Here is a 20,075-nt window from a genome sequence, read left to right as displayed (position 1 = left end):
TATTGAGACAATGAGATTACAGATCATTTGGAACATGTACATGGAGTTCTAAATTTGGGGATTGCTGTTCATTTTGCTATGGAGGCTTCTATACAACAAGGTCATAAACTAAACTTTCAGAGCAGGGAAAATGTTGAAAATAAAGTGCTCCTTGTTCAGCATTTTAACTGCAATATGCTCTCTCTCTCTCTCTCCCTCTCCCTCTCTCCTTCCCTCCCTCCCTCTCCCTCTCCCTCTCTCTCTATGTGTACTCTCACACATGTACCTTCATCAGGTTAGATGCATCTTTCTGTCAAAGCCTCACATTAAAGGTTTCCCATGGAACAGATTAATTTCCTATGATAGCTGATCACTAAGGTTGTTTGTGAAAATAGTTCAGGATTCTGAATATCATAATATGACATTCATTTGCTTTCCCAAAGATAACCATAGATTAGATTTGTTACTTTGGCCTAATTCTTAACAAGCTATGAGGCAAATGTTAATGGGTTATCAAAGAAGCGTTGTTCTTACAATACAGATATTGTTTTTATACTGTGGACTTCAGCAATGATCAACATGCAGAGAGAAATACAGTTCAATGTTTCAGGTGATTGATTTTCCATGACAACAAAACCTCTGAAATCTGGAAGTTTTCCAGCAATAATACACAGACTCTGTATAGATTTTCAGTAGTTTTATTGAAAAATGCCTCTTTTGTTTCAGAAATAAATAATATAAGGCAGTGAAATTCACAATTTGCAGTTAAAATATAAAAGCAGCAATTCTATATCCATAGTCTTGCAAACAATTTCCAACTGCTATTTTTCTGATAACTATGAAACATTATATTCTGGAGAGAAGGGGAATCATAACTAAATATACAACACAAACATGCAATTCCATCTCTGCAGGATTGACTGCAATTTGGCATAAATGTTAAGGTCTCTAAAACAAGGAAAATTAAGCCATTACTTCTTTTAAAATTGTATCCAGTTGATACAAGGATGCCAGCTTATTATTATTTAAAGGTTTGTGATTGTTAAAAGAGACGCATAAAAGCTGTATAATGCCCTGCAAGATATATGCAAAAGTAGAAGAAATTGCTTATGTGGAAAGAGAAATTTCTTCTTTTATTAGGCGTTGTAAATTGGCAACAGTGACTGAATTACCCAGCAAGTGATTTGACAAGGAAGAAAATTATAAGGCCAAGCCCTTTAGTTGCTGAGCTATACAGCCTCTAGATTACTTGAAGTAGCTGTGAAGAAGGTGGGATTTTTTTATGGTTGTTATATTTTTAATTTATTAAAAGAACCATAGCCTTGCAATCATTTTGATGCACTTGTTAAGGTTTAATGCAGCCACCTGAAGCATAGGTATATTACAGGCATTCCAAGAGAGAGAGAATGAAATGTGTAGAACCTCTATTGCTATTCCCACATACGCCAGATATTCTCAGAAGATTAAGTTGTACTTCTGCTTGGAAACACGGTAGGAGGAATATCATATCTACATATGAGAGAATGGCAACAACAAAAACAAATACCCAAAGGGAGAGGGGTGGGTGGGGGAGAGAGAAGTGAGAAAATAAGACATTTATGGTTTTGTTTTTGCTTTTCTTGATAAGGAACGTTTCCAGCGCATGTGTTCAGGGAACCCAGGTGAATGCATATCAGATCCATAGTCCTCATAGTCCTCAGCTCTTCTTTCAGGTTCCACTGGTACTATGTAGGCCTCACTGTCAGGCTGATATGGTCCACTGTCAGGTACATAGGACTCTGGTTGAAAATAGTTGTCCAATGGAACATTAAAGTTATTATCACACGTCTTTGATTCAAGAGGGGAATTCTTTTTCTTAGTTTAAAAGCAGGCTATTAGGTTATTGTTTTGTTTTAGTAAATCTGGGATGGTTTGTCTTTTTTTCTTTTAGTCAATTCTCGGGGCTTTTATTTGGAAATGATTTCATAAAACAAACAAATCATCCTAAAATCAACAATTTATGTAGAAATTCTGCTACGCATATGGGTCTCAACAAGGGGAGTTGTGACTGAGGCAACTGCCCTTGCCTTTGACATGAATGCTGGAGCTTCTTATGTGTGTCCAGAAAAAACAGGTAGCCAGGGGGAAGCACCATGTTTTGTCTTGAATAATTTTTTTCTGCTCCCTTTCAAAATCTTTTTGTATGGCAAACTAGCATAAGAAAATTTAAACAGAAATAGCAACATCCATATCTAAAATATTGAAAACTGAAGTTCTGTGCAAGAATTAAGTCCCTAACATTGATTTTGCACATAATAATTATTCAAAATTAATTTCAATTTGGGAGAGGAAAAAAATATAAAACAGAAAGAATATTGGTACAAGTTAAGGAATGAAATGCTCAAAATAAAATGATTTTGAGGTCCAGGATATATTTTTTTTAAAGTAAGTATTAAAATTACAAACTTGCTAAAGTCAAGCCTGGAGTAATTTGAGGTAATTTCCAGTGAAAACAGTTGAGATTTATGTTAGTCACAATTAGTTGTAACTTACTATATTTATTTCACTGGGACACAACTAAATTTAGTAGGCTTAGTGTATATTTAAGTAATCTTTAGGAATTTCACTTAAGTGAAAGCCAATTATTAAAATAAATGCTTTGTTCAAAAGGGAAAACTTCATGTATGCAGCATTGTTTTATTCAAAATATTTTCCTACAGGGGTGGCAGAAATTTACACCAAGTTGTCACCATTGACAATATTCAGTAACTACTATTTTCTGACAAATGTGCCTCATATCCGACTGAACCAGAGCTAGTGCTAGAGGAACATCAAAAATTTCAGGAAAATCAAAATCAAAATTAATTATATTTTTAGCACTTGTAAGAAGATTACATATACAAAAGAAAACCCCTCAAGACCTGAATAAGGTAAGATGGAGACAAGAATAACAAAGAATAGAGAAAGACTTCAAGAGTTTCGAAGAGATTATGCTGGCACAAATTAAAAAGCAGCAGGAGGTTTGATTGCAAAAGCAGATATAATGTTAACTAGGTTTAGTGGACATGATTCCATACAATCATTTACAAGCCACAATTAGTTCATTATTTACAGTCATTTTCTGTTTCACCAAGGTAAATGCATTATGGTGTTAGGTCCATTAATACGTTTATAAGCCTCCCCTGGCATTCTAGTAACTTGGTTTTGATATAATTGGACAATAAGAACAGGGAGATTGAGTTTACATCCCTTGCTTTATCAAATGCCATTGTCCTTTATTGCAATCACAAATGCTTGTTAGTAAGTACATTCTTCAAAAAAAAAAAAAAAAAAGAGCATCTCCCCTCTTATGAGGCCAACACTATTTATGTAACCATTATCTATAATGAAATAATCATACAGATTCACGTCCGAGTAAGCACGTGCACAAACATCTCAGAAACAGGATTTTCATGGAAATTCAAACTGTAAGCAGCATTGGTGGCATAGAAAATTTGTTAGCCGGAACCTGAAACAGGTCAAAGATTTAGTTTTCAGGGTTGAACAGCTGTGTGCAAAACTGTTTTTCATTCATTACATCCATGAGAGTTAAGTTGTATGTATATCTATCTATATATATCTATATCTATATATATATGCCAGATTGTTTTTGTCTTTTTTGAAAGAGTAGCACTTCAGTATTATTTTTCCATTTATTTCTCATTCAATTGTTGATATTGTGCAAATTTTGCATTATGGCTTATTCTATTGAATTTGATCTACCCATCAATACTATGAATGTGTGTGTCATATATATATATATATATCTATATCTATATATATTCACGTATACATGCAAACAACGTAACAAACAGCAATATCATGTATAAGGTGCTACAGTGCACACAACAAATTGGTGATCAATATTAAGAGCCTGGGATCTTTTCTTGAAGAGGCCTTAAATATATGGCATGGTCACTGACTATGACCCATCCCAGTTTAGGGATTTGGTATCCTGTGGTTACAAATATCCAGCATTTAAGTTCCTTTGACTCATCTCATAAGAAATTTGTATAATAGATCAATATAATAGATTCCATTGAATTTGATACAGTGCAAATAATGACTTCCCATGCCCTCCCATGCTTAGTTGTCTGCACTGTATCACAAAATGACATTTGAAATGGAAAATTAGATTTCAGGTACTAATTTTGTATAGATAATCCCATCACGAATCAGAAAGTTGAACGCAGAAATGGCAAAGTCTGCTCTTTATACTTTAGACGAATGGTCAACCTTGTTCAGAAGTACAGGAGTAGTTTGATGGAGAAGGAAAATAGGAAGAAGAAGGAAAAATGGTCAATTATATCCTAAGAGCAATGTGTCTTATTCCTATCCCTTTAAATATTAGAAATAAATTAGTTTGAAATATATAAACTATTTTTTCTTTAAAGTAAAATTGACACTTCAAACTGGAGCAAAGCTCCAATAAAGGAGAAATTCTATAAACATGAAAGACACCAGTTATAAGAATCACAACAAATATTCCTAAATCTGATTGAATTGGAAAGCTTACATTGTTCAGCAGTTGAGTTATAGTTCAGTTTTAATTTCTAATTAATTCTACTTTTATTACAACTTTTCATGGCATAAAATTATTCATGTTGAACAAGCTTTTTATTAAAGTATTCAACGACATTTAGATTCTCAATAACCTACCTGGGTATCCTTGACCATTGTAAGCAATGCTAGCGCACAGGGATGAATCACAGTATCCAGGGGGGCCAGGAGGCCCTCTGATACCACCATTACCAGGTCGGCCAGGTGGCCCAGGTGGACCTCGGGAACCTGTAGAACCTGGTGGGCCAATTCTGGATTCTCCTTGTGGACCTAATTGTAGAATGAAAAGGAAGGTATTGTATCAATAAATTCAATGCAAGGCTGTTTAGTAAAGTGGTTGGCAAAATTAAAAACTAGATTACACTCAAGCATATAGTTAAGGAATGTTTCCAATTGGTTTCTACATATGGTGCTAATGAACAACCACAGGAAACTCAAAACTTAATTCATCATTAGTTATTTCCCTGATTTTAAGATCTTTAGTCATAGAAAATTGTTTTGGCCCGACTGAGCCGGGTGGATTACACAAGGAAGCAATTTCTATGTTACATTTCAATTCAAGCGTAAGGTTACTTTAATTTTGCTACTCCTCCATAGCTTTAGAATATATGAGATAATGTTTTCTTTGGAACAATTTATGTTCATGGTTAAAAGAAATGTAGAGTTTTCCTAAAATGAAGGTAGAAATTGTTGCGAGCTTATGGAGTTTGTCACGAACATTCATCAGTAAATTGAAGGCAGAAGCAATGAGAAAGAATCTGACTAAACTTGCCAAAATCTAAGTAAATAACCAAACTATATTAATAGCAAAACTAGCCACCATGACAGCACCATGATCTATGAGAGAGTACTGTAACTTTGCATATGGAGAGAGAGAGAGAGACGGACAGGGAGGGAGAGAAGTATTACAAATAAAAGCCAACTGCTACTGTGGAATTTCTCAAACATTTACTTAGTGTTTTCAACTGATGTGTGGAGTTAAGGAGGATGAACAACATCAGGCTGAATAAAAGTTTCAAACATTTGATAGTACATATCATTATTTTTAAGAGTATATATCACTATTATAACCCACCTGGTGACCCTGGCGAACCTCGTTGTCCTTGTATTCCAATTCCTCTTTCACCTTTCTCTCCGGGCAGTCCTAAAGCACACCAAAAAAGGAAATATATTCAAGCTGCGTCACAGAAGTACTGGCTTCAATTCCTCTGGAAATATCTTACGTCAAGCACTTGCTTTTGCTTCGGCTGTTTGGTCAATGCCACTTTGAGGAACAAAAACTGTTTTCATGACCTGGCATTTCATGTATGCTCTTTGTTTTGCTGATAGTCCCACCACTGTTCTAAACCCTGAACGATCAGTTAAGACCCCCTTCCCCTGCATGGGAACATCCTCATGACCCTAAGGACAACCCACCTCGCTCGCCAGGGGATCCTTGCATGCCAGGTGTGCCTGGAAATCCTGGCCTGCCTCCACTACCAGGTTCTCCTGAGGTCCCAGGAGGTCCAGGGGGACCTGGTGGCCCTGGAGGTCCAGGCTGGCTGCGAGTTGAATGGTAATCGTTTGGAATTTGATTCAGCATCTGGTTAAATCGGGTCATTTGGCCTTTTGGGGAAGAAAATAAAGAAGAAATAGATTAAGAAAATAAAGAAATAGATTAAGAAAATAAAGAATAGATTAATAATGAAACATCCTTTTAGAGGGATTTAAAAACACCTATATATCCACCAGCAAAGTCAAAACCAGTACAATTTACCATTTTAAAAAGAAAGAACTATTCAATAAGCGGAAGACTTATGCATAGGCTTATATTAGTTCCTTTCTCCAACTCAATCAGGAATGGATTATGCTGCACTTCAGATATTTGTGATTATGCATTGATTTCTCTGATAAATATTTTACTACTCCTCTACCGTTCCTATCCACCAGTGGAAATATATAATTTTAAATCTAGGGTAATGAATGGCTAAGTACGTGTGACTGTCCAGAGTGATCTAAACATGCTGTCAACACAAGTGTCTCCTGGATTATGACCAGTGAATAATAAACAGTTAGGATGGTTGCTTGAAGAGTGGGGAAAAAAGAGGAAAAGCATCACTAAACAGGAGATTAAAAATAGCACATGTAATTTTTCATAAGTTAGCACAGGGTTCTGCAATGGTATTCCACAAAACCCTAGGATTACATACAAATTTGATGGTGAAATACTAAGAAGTAAAAAAACATCAGTTGATTGTTGTTGTTTTTAACTAGATTCCCCAGTTCTAGTCCTGCCTTAGGCAGAAAGCCAGCTGGGTGACCTTGGGTCAGTCCCTTCTCTCAGCCCCAAGAAGAATGCAATTACAAATCATTTCTGAAAAATCTTGCCCAGAATACTGCAAAAATACATCCAAGCTATTGCCAGGAGTCAACACTGATTCAAAGGCACAAAACAAAACATGATGTTAACTAATAAGTATAAATCTAAATGTTAAAAGAATTGCTCCTAGCAATACCATCCTTGACTTCTGGCTCGGACTACTTAATTAAGGAAGGTGCCACCGATAAGCAACTGAAACGACTTTGTTCTGTGCCTTCCACTTTCTATATGGATTGTGTACTAACATATGCTTGTAAAAGAAACTGTCCTCCAATTTCCCATTAAGAAAACAACCCTTTAGAGCAGGGGTGTCAAACTCAATTTCATTGAGGGCCGAATCAGGGTTTTGTTAGACATCGTGTGTGTGTGTGTGTGTGTGTATGTCCAGCTCGACATCACTCATATTGGAGGTGCTTGTGGTGGTCCGAGCACTCTGCCATGAAAAATGAGCCCTCACAGGCTCTGCTTTCGGCTGTGACAGCATTCTGCAACCCTCTGCCAGCAAAAATGGAGTGGCCCGCCCGAGCTCCATTTTCACTGGCAGAGGTACAGTAGGCCCGTCCTTCACTGGTTCCAAGGTGGCCCCACAGGCCAGATCTAAACATCCCACGGGCCACTCCTGCTTTAGAGGGAAGGCTGTTATAGATCACATAGCTACTCTGCAAACATCTCACATGTTTAAAATCCACAGTGTATTAGGGCCTGACAACTTGTTATATGGCTTTTGTTGTATGTGATAGAAGAACCACTTACTGTTGATCATTTGTTCGCAGACTTGTCTTGCCACAGCTCGCATCATACCCTGGGAAGCAATATCTCCCTTAGGAAAAAAAAAAGACTGTTGGTTTATTTCTCATCATGGTCAGAAATTTTAAAAACTGCATTTAATGAGTTAAAAAATGTACGTGAATTTATTTTAAAGTTGTACTTACTCGGTCACCTTTTTCACCTTTCAATCCAGCTGGCCCCTGTAACAAATTATATTCAATCAAAATGTTATCACAGGATAGCATTGCCAGGCACAAATAAATGACACTGTAGCAAAACCCAAAAGAATGAATTAAAAAAAAATATTCATAGTGGATGTTTCTGCATCAGATGAGTAACTTCCAGGGATTGGGTGGGGGATGGGGGTTAAGTAAAGAGCCCAAATTTTTTTAGACACAGGCCTCATCTACGTATGCAGAAAAACAATATGGTGAAATATATTGAGCAGATTGGACTACTGGTCTGTATTTCCCTACCGAAAACAGGATGCCACAATTGAATGTTTTCTGGATTTTTAAATATCAGAACCCCTTGCAATCCTTTGCAGAATTTTCCCCTTTGCAATTATACAGGACAGAGCTGTTTGAAATAGTAAAATGCTGAACCAGTGGATATCCTTGTCCATCGATTCAGCATGCCTTAATCTCATTATGCAGCAGAGTGAAGAACATATGAATGTCCCGGAGCTTTATTCATATACAGCATAAATATTATACAGGATGAAGCTGAGTGACTGACAAGGATTGTGAGGGTTCATGATTGTACTTCATCCTCTTTTTCCCCCTCTTCCTTCCCTACCACTTATGGACTTGGCTGCCTCCCTCTGTTCCCCACTATATCTTTTCTGGCAGAGCAATCAGGTTTCATTCTATACAGAAAACATAACCCTATTTCATCCATGCATGGACCCAAACAGTCAAAATGTTATGTTTCTTTTCAAGCATAGATCATCCAATAACAGCTGTTTTACTCATTTGGAATTTGCGTGGAATCTTTTACTTGATCACATATTTAAATTTTGATTTCTTTTTTTAATATACATACCCTTCACTCTATTTCCTTTTGTGGTAAGCAACATGACGCAATACACAAAAAAGAAGTAAGAAATAGTAAGGCAAAGGAATTGAGGCATGAGAAGGAAATGTGACTACATCAAGCCATTCAAAACACTTTGATCTGCAAATCATTCTTGCTTGCTCTGCATTCATGAACTGTTTCAAATATTGTTTATTGATCTTCATATTTGCACTGCCCATGTGTGTGAGTGGGTATGTGGGTCGGTGTGTAGCTTTTAAATTCTAATCGGATATGAATACAGAAATTGGTCTCATCTGGTTTAGGAATATGGGAAACTATCTACCACATGAAACATTAATCAAAATAGTTCAAGAGCATTGGCTGTGTCTTGGAAGATTTGAGACACTGGTCTCTCCTGTTTCCCTCCTCAAAATGCTGAACCTTTTGCAATCAAAACAGTTATGTGGCCATTGAGCTATGTTCTATCCGTTTCCAAGAGAGATTTTTATTCATAAAATATATTCTATTCTGCCTTGACAATAAAATAAAGTTATGTATAATTACTGCTAAAGTAATGATCAAGCAGCTTTTTAAGTGTGTAACTTTCAACTTTATCATCTAAAATGGATTTGTTTAGAGTCATCTATAAAAGTGATTTGAAAAAGAGGACATGCTGAACTACATTAGTATTTCTATTTCTCCTATGAGACATTCATTCAATATTGTTTTCTGGGATGTATTCCTGTCTTTATGAATGCCAGTTCTGAATGCCAATTCAATGAGAAAACAGGGTAGGTCTGTATATAGTTAATATTCAGTTTCTGTACAATAAATGGATAAAATAATTTTTAAATGCAAAATCAAAAATTGAGCATTGGTCTTTTTTTCAATTAATTCCTCATTTTTAATTAAAATGAAATGTAGAAGAAACAATCTAACTACCTGATGACATATCATAATGAATTGTCTAAGTAACTTGTTTTTTCCCTGGAATAAGGAGTCTCCCCCAACCCTAATTGTTAAAAAAAATAAAAACTCTTTCAAAGTCAAGCTTGTCTTCATACATGTAGCAGGCCTTGGCACAAATATGCACGTGGCTTCCCTCTGTCTTCTTTGATTATTTTGCAAGTTATCTATCTAAGCTACACTCCTGGAATTTCCAGATTGTCCCTCATCTAAGGGGACTAGCCAGGGCCAGTCCTGTTTAGTTTCCAAACTAAGTTCAGTCAGGTGCTGAAACCTGTTTCATTTATTATAAGCAACATTGAAGGAGTTGGTTAGAGCGAAGCTGTCAGAGTGATTGACTTTTTACTATGGACATTCAGCAGTAGTATTCTGGAGATATACACAAATGCACACACAAACATACAAATAGTCTTGTAGGAAGTTTGTATGTATAACTCTTAATCCAATCCTTCTAGAATTTAACATAAATGAGTAAGTTGTATTCTTTCATTAGCAAATGGAAAAGACCTCCCCTATTCCAAAATAAACTGCTTCTCTTCTTTAACAAATGTTATTGGCTTACTTTGAATGGTAAATATTGTTGCAAATGTCTCTCTGAAATGTGTCACTTAATACTTTTTCATCAACCCAGCAAGACACAGCTAGATCTGGTACTAGTTAGTTTCTTTCAAAACATCTCAATGTGTTTTCAAGCTGCTTAATGATACACGAAAAATATTCCAGGAGTCAGGAGCAGAACATATCTGTATGCAATTTATAAAATATGTCACTGAAATCATGAACAAAAGTAAAACATTTACACTAGAGATAATTTCAAATATAGGAACTTCAGCAACCTGACTCAAAATACCCTAATATATTCTTAAGCCTGGCTGTGAATGTAAGGTTCAGAGAGCACATCTGTCTCTGTTTCATAATTCTTTGTTACTGTCGGACTATTTAGAATGAAGCAACATCAGCAAGATGCACTGGAAATGAAGACAACATATGCTCATAGACCTATGACAAAGTAGGAAACCACAGCAATAGCAAAATCCATCTCTCCGGAAAAAAAATAATAATCAAAAAAAGACAACACTGAGGTGGAAATTATTATACAGAATAAAGTCATGACATGTTGATTTTTTTTTTTTTTTTTGCAGAATGCAAGTCGTACAACAATAATCTTCGACAATGATTCTCAATCTTTTCCTTTATTTGGAAAAATACGCTAAACCAGGGGCTGACAATGCAGTAACTGTATACACCATGGATACAGAATTCACTTAGATGGCATCTGACTCCCAAATTAAATGAACTTAATTTTTATTTTTAAAATCCCAAGAGAGATATGGGAAGAAAGCCATAATCTCATACGATGCTAACTGAGAATGCCAGAATGTTTTTTTTAAAAAACAAAACAAAAACAAACCCTGGTAATCTTGAGCAATACTGGCCAATGCAAATTGAATATTATTGATGGTTACAACTGGACACCTATGATACTCTTGTGGACTTTACAGATTGGGAACTATTGATTTTAAACAACAGGAAGCATATGCTGGCTGTATGTTGGGAAAATAAAATAACAATTTGATATGAAATCGATTATCTAGGATTGGGTGGTTCCATTTTAATGCCTATTTTTAAGCAGAGGATAGAGAACAATAGGTCAAGGGTTGTTCCAATTTGAATTCCTTCACTGACTCAAAGAGATTTTGGTCCTGATGTCCTAGATCGCCCTTCTCAACTCTATTAAGTTAAAGAACAACTTGTCTCAAAAGTATTCCTATGGATCCATTTAAGGATTTGTCTAATTCCTTCCTTTATCGGTTGTGTATTAATGAATCATTCTCAAATCTAGATATCTGAAGCAGATTTACTACAGTTCACTTATTTATAAATTTATGCTCCAGCTTTTATACTTGTGCCACTTCAAGGTAGCCAATATTTTTTTAAAAAGAATATTAAAATTTGAAGGCACAAATTAGAAACAGAGTTCTTCTGGTTTTAAAAAGGATTGATTTAAACAATTCTTCCAAAGGTTTTATCTGGATTTCTAAAATATTTAACCTTTTTTTATAACTGGGGTGCAATGGCTCAGCAATTAAAAATGCTGAGCTTGTCAGATGGAAAGCTGACAGCCCGAATTCGAGACCTGAGTGCTGCACCAGATGGTGAGCTCCCATTCTTTGCCCCAGAGCTCCTGCTCACTTAGCATTTCAAAACTTCCCTACCATCCCATCAGAGCTGAAGAAGTTTCTTGGATGAGAAGCAAAACATCTTCAAAGAAAAACAAGAAAGTCCAGCTGCCTCTTGGGGGGGGAAAAGCACCTTTGGGGCAATCATGACCTGGATGACTGAGAATCTCCAGACATCTAGCAATCTGAAAGCATGCAAATGGTAGCAGATAAATAGGTTGCACTTCAGTGGGAAGGTAACAATGTTCCGTGTGCCTCAGCATAGAGTCATGCTGGTCACATGACCACGGAAGTATCTTCGGACAATGCTGACTCCCTCAGCTAAGAAACGGAGTCAGTCATAACTGGACAGGGGAAACATTTATCTTTATTTGTAACTGCTAACCCCCATCCTATTTCTCCACATTTATCTTTGTTCAATTTCATTGTGTTTTCCTCAGTCTTTTTCTATCATTTATACAGATTTTTTTCAACTTCATTTTTTCTTTAATTTATTAGGTAGCCCATAGAAGTTTGTATTAGCTGTTAATTCGATAATTGTTGCTTCATCGCTTTATGTGGGTCATTAATAAAAGTGCTGAAGAGTAAAGAGCTTAGTGCTGAAGCTTTGGACATTGTCTGGCAAGACTTATTTTTTTTTACTAACTCAAGGTGACGTCTACCAATTGCCTCATTGTTTTCAACTCTAACCCTGACCCTAGGATACAGGTCAAATGGATGTTTAAATTCATTAAACATAAATAGGAATTCCTTAATTCACGTTTCTATGAAATTCAAACTTCATCTTGCACCTTCATATTTTCATACTAAAGACAAGTTAAACACAAGTTAGCTTTGCCTTTTTTTGGGGTACCTATTAGCATTTTGCTGTTTTAACAGAGTTGGTGGTACAGCAAACATTAATCCCTGCAAATCTGCACCATTTTGGATTATTTGCTTGGAAGATCAGATAATGTTCCCAAAATGCCCTGAATTACTATGCTACTATGCTAGTGTCTAATCTAATTAAGATATATTCTGTGAAACGAACATGAGTGTCTAGAATGATCTAAATAGTTTTACAATATGCTTAGGTTAGAATTTACTACATATGATCATGAGATCCTCATCTCATCCTTGGACTAAACTACCGTATACTATATACTTTAGTTCTTTGTTTGACTGGTTCTACAAAGATACACTGAAAGTCTGAAATTATCAAAGGAAATGGTGCATGATTGAATAAAGTGCTACTTTGGAACTGGGCCATACAACTACAGAAAAGCCTACATGAACCTTAGATCTCTGCAGGCTACATTTGGCTGACTACTCACACATATGGTCCTAGGCTGCCCTTCTGGCATTTTTTGATAGCACAAATGTCGGTGCTGAAATCCTATCTGCCTCATAAGTCTAACCAAACATCTGCACAAACTCTATGCTCCAGAGTTCCTGCTGGGAACAGATCTATAAACATGAGAAAGGGTGATGTCAAGCATATAGGGAATGAGGCAATTATTATAGGCTCTCAAATCATGTTATAGATTCACCTTATATAAAAATAGAACAAAAAATAAGATTCAGTGTAAGGCTAGGATTGAATGCAAGCTAAGTAAAAAATTCCTGGTAAAGGAAGTTTTGACTTTCTGCTTTTATTTTTTTAGTTGGGGTTGGGGAGTTTTGTCTTTTTTTAAAGTTATGTTCAATCTATTTTACACTATATGTTCTATGTTTCCCATTTCATAAAAGCAGAAAGCTGCCCTGCTATTTTTTTTCCCGCAAGCATAGCCAGAGGTGATTTTAATGATCAGAAAAATAAGTTTGGGGTCTCAAGTTACACACTCTTAATTTAAATGATCTGTAGGATTACACCCAATACTGCCAACATTTAATTGGTCTCTGCTCCTTAGCTTCTTTATACCACTTTGAAATTTACAATAATTACAGAAGTGATCATGCTTCCCTTCCATGAGAAGAGTAGCTTCCTTATGTCTTCAGATCAGGCTGCTCTTAGAGACAGAGGCAGATTACAATTCAGACCAACTCGAATCTATGCTAGTCTGACTCATTTACTCTAGAGATACAGCACTAGTAATTCTTACAGCCATGAGTTGCAAAGCCTTTCAACCAGGAGGCAAAATAATACAAAACCAACCCCCAGATTATGGTATGTGTTTAGCAGAATCAGTCCTAGGACTCAAATTCTTCATCAGAACAGTCTATGGTTCTTCAAGAATACTGATAGCAAAAAAGATACAGAGACTGATGTTGTTGCATTTCCATGATTCCTGGGCCAGCCAATGCAACTGCAGAATACTCTGATGCCAAATATCCCAAAGATGCTTTTTCAAAAGGCAACTGGACTTTCTTTGTTTTTCCTTGAAGTTGTTTCACGTCATTTCAGAACTGAAGAATCTTTTTAGATAAGAAATGAAACATCTTGGCTTTTGAAAAAGTACCTTTGGGACAACGACAGGGATGGGTTTCTACCGGTTCTGTCCACCTCTGTAGAACCGGTTGCTCCAAAGAGCAGCAGATATAGAGCTGGTTCTATGTCTGCTGCTGTAGTGGCCCACCCGCCCGCCCGGGCTCTTACCTGATCTTTATTTCCTGCTTTTTCAACTGCAGCTGCTTTGCGTGACACAGCTGCAGTTGAAAAAGCAGGAAAAAGGGGCTTTTCCAACTGCTGTGCACTTGCACGCAGCGCTGCTCAGCTGTCCAGGCAGCTCAGCAGATTGTAAATTGCACTCGTGCGACTCGCGCGATGCTATTAGACAGAACCAGTAGTTATAACAGTCGGATCCCATCCCTGGACAACGATCACCTGGATGGCTGAGAATCTCACAGACATCTGATGCCAAATGTTTGCCCATCACATTCTTGGACACATCTGTCAAAGGAGCTCCATCGATTGCTATTAAGGCCAACTTTTGATCCTACTTAATCCCTAAGACAGTTTCAAATTTGACGCTATCATCAGAAGATTGGGAACCTTCACTCAAGTATTTTTGAGCTTTAAATGTTCTCAAAATGCTACATTAAAAAAACCACCATGGGCAGTATATCACACTTGACAGAATTTTAAAAATAGCAAATAGTAATCCCACTAAGTAATTTACCTCTGGGATGTTTATGTAGTGGAGAAATATAAACCTTGGCATGTTCAATTGGATTACTTTTTCTTAAAGTGAAAAAAACAACCCTATAACCACAATTTCCAGGCCTGACTTTCATGCTGCAAATAGCATGAATGATAAAAAGTGACTTGCCATCAATGATAGCCATTGTATGATGTACCATTTCCTACTGGTAAAGTAAAAGGGCTCTTCACAAAAGATACAATAAATGCCAGTGACAGATTCTCTTACCGGTGAACCACGATCGCCTGGTTTTCCAGATGGACCAGCAACTCCAGGCACTCCTGGGGCACCCTGTGAACAAGTAGATTGAAAAGACAGATAGAAAAGGAAAATAACAGCCTTGAGGAATTTTATTTATGTGTTTGTTCAATGTGTATGTCAGCTTTGGAAGCCATATTCCACGCTGCCACCTAGGCCTGAGACAGTGGGAGAAGGGTGATTTCAATTGAGTAGTTCTAAGTAGATGAAATAAAATTCTTTTCTTAGTTCAAGGTTATTAAGTGTGGCGCAGTGTGAAAAAAGGATCTTACACTGGGACAGATCGTGATTGGTCCATGTGATGTGATGATGGGAAAAAAGGGGATGGATTGTAGTTTGGGACATTGTGGGAAGTCCGTTAATTTTAACGGATTTTCTTATATCTACAATTTATATTGTTTGCATGGTGATGTCACCATGCAAATCATGTCAATTGCCTCAAAACCATACTTTCATATTTAACGGAGGAGAAACTGACGTGCCCTTTTCCCAAGTAGTCCATTGGAATGAGGATTCCCTTATATTATTAAAGATCTAATCTTGGTCTTTTTCTAGCAATAAAAATGTGAACTAAAAAAGAGCAACCAGGTTTTGGTAAAAAACAACAATCAGCTTAAAACCATTAAGGCTTATCTTTTGCCAATCTTTTAAAAAATTGATATTTATAGGAAGGTGACACAGCACAAAGGGAAAATGAGATTATACATTTCATTAAATAATGTTGTAGCAAGATGCAGACGTATTATGCAACCAACAGAATTGGAACAACTAAATTGGACCTACAACTAATATTGCAATGTAGAGGACACATCTTCAGAGCTCCAGTAACTCAATTTCCAGCAATTCAGCAGTTGATATCACTGCACGTAGTGCTCACTTTGTTGTCCTGTAGTCTCCTTTTCTTAAGGCTTTTCTTTAATATACCTTCATACTGCAAATCTTCACATACTTCTAACTCAGTGTGTTTCTCAAGTTTTAAGGTGTGTTGACTTCAATTCCCAGAATTCCCTAGCCAGCATGCTTGGAGTCAAAGTCCATGCTGCTACGATTGAGAAACACTGTCTTAGCCAATGACTGGAGCCATTTTTGCTATATTAAGCATCTACACTCAGAGCACTGAATTAATATGCCAGCTGTAATTTAATTTGCTTTGATACCATGTGTTCCTGCAAATGATGACTGTTGTGACCAGCAAGTCCTCACCCCGGTCCGCTGTTTAAGCGGGAGCCAGAGAAGCCCTGATTGGCTGGACCGTTTGACAGCTCCGTATAAAAAGAGCTGTCAAACGGAATCAGCTATCTCTCTCTCTCAGCTGCTGCTGCAAGCCCCGGCTAAGTTACAAGTTAAGCTTTATATTGCCTCTGCCTCTTCTTCTCAGCGCGCCAAATACAAAACTGGCGACGAAGGTGGGATGCTGATGAACTGAGGCAATTCCTGAGGCAAAGAGAGAGAGCACCACACCGCACCACAGTCCCTACAAAAAGTGCTGTCACTAAGAGCTGTCACTAGAGCAGTCACTTTCGAGCGAAGATATGACAGCACCGCCAAATTTTCCACCTTTTCGGCCGACCACTGAGACTTGGACATTGTATATCAACAGGTTCAAATGCGTCATGGATGCTGCAAACTATCTGACATTCCTCCTAACAGGAAAAAAGCCTATTTCCTGAGTTTCTGCGGGGCCACCATTTTCGACACCACCACCGCAGTGGCTCCTCAGATGGTCAAGGCTGTTACCTGGAAGAACTACAGGAGGTGCTCGGAAACCACTATGCCCTGAAGCCATCGCGTATCGCCCGCCGCCGTGCATTCAGGAGAAGCCAAGCAGAGGGTGAGTCCATGCCTTTCAATGCGGTTTCCGAGATCATCTAGACGATATATGCTGCTGGACCAGCTCATCTGCGGGGTGAGAGACCTTCGACTACAATGACAGCTGCTGGCTAAAGGTGACCTCAACTTGAAGCAAGCAATCGAAGAGGCTCAAGTCGCTAAACTATCCAATTTATCCGCAGCCGAAATACAAAAGCCAAGCAGTCTTCCCGGGGTAAAACCCAGCACTGCTGTCCACTACGAAGACACCTACTGCGAAGATGATGACTTCGAAGAGGAAGAAGCAATCAATCGCCTCCGAACACCTCAGCTGACTCAGAGAAAAAGTTTTCCCGCCGACAGAAAACAACTTACACCACAGCTGATTTGTCTCAGCTGTGGAGGAAGCCATCTGAGATCCACTTGCCATTTTAGAAATGCTGTCTGCCTAAAGTGCCAGAAGAAAGGCCACATAGCTAGAATTTGTCAGGCACCAAGAAACACAATACTGCCATCTCAACATCGCAATCAACCAAAAAACCGCAAATCCAAAGAGGAATGCTATGCCATCAACAAAGCATTCCCAAGAGCTGAGTCACTGACTTATTCCTTTTAACATTAATAAAATTAATGTTGATCTTCTCTTAGAAGGCAGCCCCTGTCAGATGGAGGTGGACACTGAATCATCTCTATCCCTCATCTCATGGAAGAAGCTACAGAATCTGCTACCAGACTTCCACAAGAATCAGCTAAGCCCCTGCAATCTGACCCTGAGGGACGACCAAGGACAATCCATTCCAGTCCTCAGAACAGGCAAGTTCCATATTCAATGCAACAATTTTCAGGGTCACCTTCCACTAGTTATCGTAACTGGGAGCTTACCTAGCTTACTGGGATTGAACTGGTTCCATTCACTGGGCCTCCAAGTGACTGGAGTAAATGCAGTCACCCCCCACAACTTGCAGCAACTTCTTGCTGACTATTCAGAAGTTTTCAATGACAAATTGGGCTGCTACAATGGCACTCCTATTTCCCTTAACTTGGACCCAAATGTTGCTCCTATACACCTCAAACCACACGGAGTGCCACTGGCATTACGTGCTAAAGTGGATGCCCAGCTTGACAAACTGATTTCACAAGGAGTCTTGGAGCCAATTGACTTTGCTAGATGGGAAACTCCCATTGTAAAAGAGATGGCTCCATAAGAATTTGTTTTGACTACAAGTCCACGATAAACAAGGGACTCCAACCAAATGCTTATCCTGTGCCAATCATACAGCACCTGCTCCATTCGTTGGGAAAAAGCTCCATTTTTACCAAGCTGAACATGACTCAAGCATACCAGCAATTTCCAGTGGACAATGAGACAGCAGAGGCCCAAACAATCATTACGCATAGGGGCGCTTTCAAATGTAAGCGTTTACAATTCGGTGTCAGCGTTGCCCCTGGCATATTCCAATCCATTATGGAATGTTCACTATACAATATCAAGGGTGTCATCCTGTACTTCTATGACATCCTCATTGCTGCTGACAACCCACAAGAACATTTGGAAAGGCTACAAAAAGTTCTCCAGTGTTTTTAAAATGCTGGACTAAAATTAAACAGGAAAAAATGCATCTTCGCAGTTTCACAGATAGATTTCCTAGGATATCATATTGACCACAAGGGAATTCACCCTGTAGAATCCAAAGTACGGGCCATTCAGGAGGCCCTGGTTCCTCAGAACAAGACTGAGTTACAAGCCTTTTTAGGACTTCTTCTACAGCACTTTCATGCCCCACAAGGCCACTGTAGCAGAACCATTGCACAGGCTATTAGACTCTAAGACACAGTGGCATTGGGGATCCAAGGAACAAGCATCCTTCTCTGCAGTAAAATCCCTCCTCACTTCAACCAAGGTCCTCATTCAGTTTAGCGATGCTCTTCCCCTTATCCTAGTTTGCGATGCTTCCCCTTATGGAATTGGGGCAGTCCTAGGTCATAAATTGCCAAATGGCCAGGAAGCCCCTATTGCTTATTTCTCCAGGATACTCTCCATGTCTGAGCGCAACTACAGCCAAATAGACAAAGAGGCATTGGCTGCGGTGGCTTCAGTCAAAAGGTTCCATGAATACCTCTATGGACACCAGTTTGAGCTCATCATGGACCATCAACCTTTGTTAGGCATCCTGGCAGGGGACAAGCCCAGCCCACAAATCCTACCCCCAAGAATGACCCGATGGGCAATCTTCCTAGCCGCTTACAGCTATAAGTTGACTTACAGGCCTGGCAAAGATGTAGCTCATGCTGATGCCCTAAGCAGGTGCCCTTTACCCCTTCTGGTTGCTGATCCTGCCCCTTCAGCCTCAGTGTTCCTGCTGGAAGATCTGCAATCGCCTACGCCACCTCCAGAGATGTACAACTATCTAAAGTCATGTACTGGGTGCGAAGGGGGTGGCCCAGGGAAACCACCACAGTGGACTTCCGCCCCTTCAAGGCGCGCCAGATAGAACTGAGCGGGCTAAAAGGATGTTTACTGTGGGCCCCCCGAGTGATTATTCCCAAACTGCTAAGGCCTCGCATTATTGAAGTTCTTCATGAGGGTCACCCAGGCATCAACAGAATGAAGGCTCTGGCCAGGAGCTATGTGAAGTGGCCGGATCTGGATGAGGCAGTTACTAATAAAGTTCAAAATTGCTCCATCTGCCAGATGTCCAGGCCTGCCCCACCAGCTGCCACTTCTGGGGAGTGGGAAGATACCAAAATACCATGGTCTAGAGTACACGTGGACTTGGCAGGCCCCATGCAAGGGAAAAACTTCTTAATAGTGGTAGATTCGTTTTCCAAGTGGGTAGAGCTGGTTCTCCTCCAATCAACCACTTCAGATGCTGTAAGCAGAGCTTTAGACAAAATTTTTGCTTCCCATGGGTACCGTGACACTCTGGTTTCAGATAACAGGCCCCAATTCACCTCAACCCCTTTTGAACTATTCCTAGCCCAAATCATCCAGCCTCCAATGGCCTTGAAGAAAGAGCTGTAAGATCTGCAAAAGACTCCCTG

At 38.7% G+C, this 20,075-nt stretch overlaps 1 protein-coding gene across 7 annotated transcripts in view; it reads right to left on the bottom strand.

The window, feature by feature from the left end:
* Positions 1-661: 661 nt before the first annotated feature.
* Positions 662-20,075, bottom strand: part of COL12A1 (collagen type XII alpha 1 chain) — a 133,524-nt gene continuing 114,110 nt past the window's right edge. For 6 of the 7 annotated variants that reach the window (XM_087944529.1, XM_087944559.1, XM_087944536.1 and 3 more), the window contains 7 exons: positions 15,195-15,257; positions 7,849-7,884; positions 7,670-7,736; positions 5,974-6,162; positions 5,633-5,701; positions 4,657-4,827; positions 662-1,757 (listed from right to left, as the gene is read on the bottom strand). In XM_087944529.1, the coding sequence (XP_087800655.1) occupies positions 1,576-1,757; positions 4,657-4,827; positions 5,633-5,701; positions 5,974-6,162; positions 7,670-7,736; positions 7,849-7,884; positions 15,195-15,257 (777 nt within the window). In that variant the 3' untranslated portion in view covers positions 662-1,575. Of the gene's footprint in view, positions 4,234-4,656; positions 4,828-5,632; positions 5,702-5,973; positions 6,163-7,669; positions 7,737-7,848; positions 7,885-15,194; positions 15,258-20,075 lie in introns of all 7 variants that reach the window. The other variant, XM_087944546.1, reaches the window with a different exon arrangement.

This window comes from Notechis scutatus, chromosome 1 (genome assembly GCF_049901735.1).
Source record: "Notechis scutatus isolate UNSWTSFEM ecotype Mainland chromosome 1, rNotScu1.2, whole genome shotgun sequence".
Classification (NCBI taxonomy): Eukaryota; Metazoa; Chordata; class Lepidosauria; order Squamata; family Elapidae; genus Notechis; species Notechis scutatus.
This window is presented reverse-complemented; position numbering and strand designations above follow the sequence as displayed.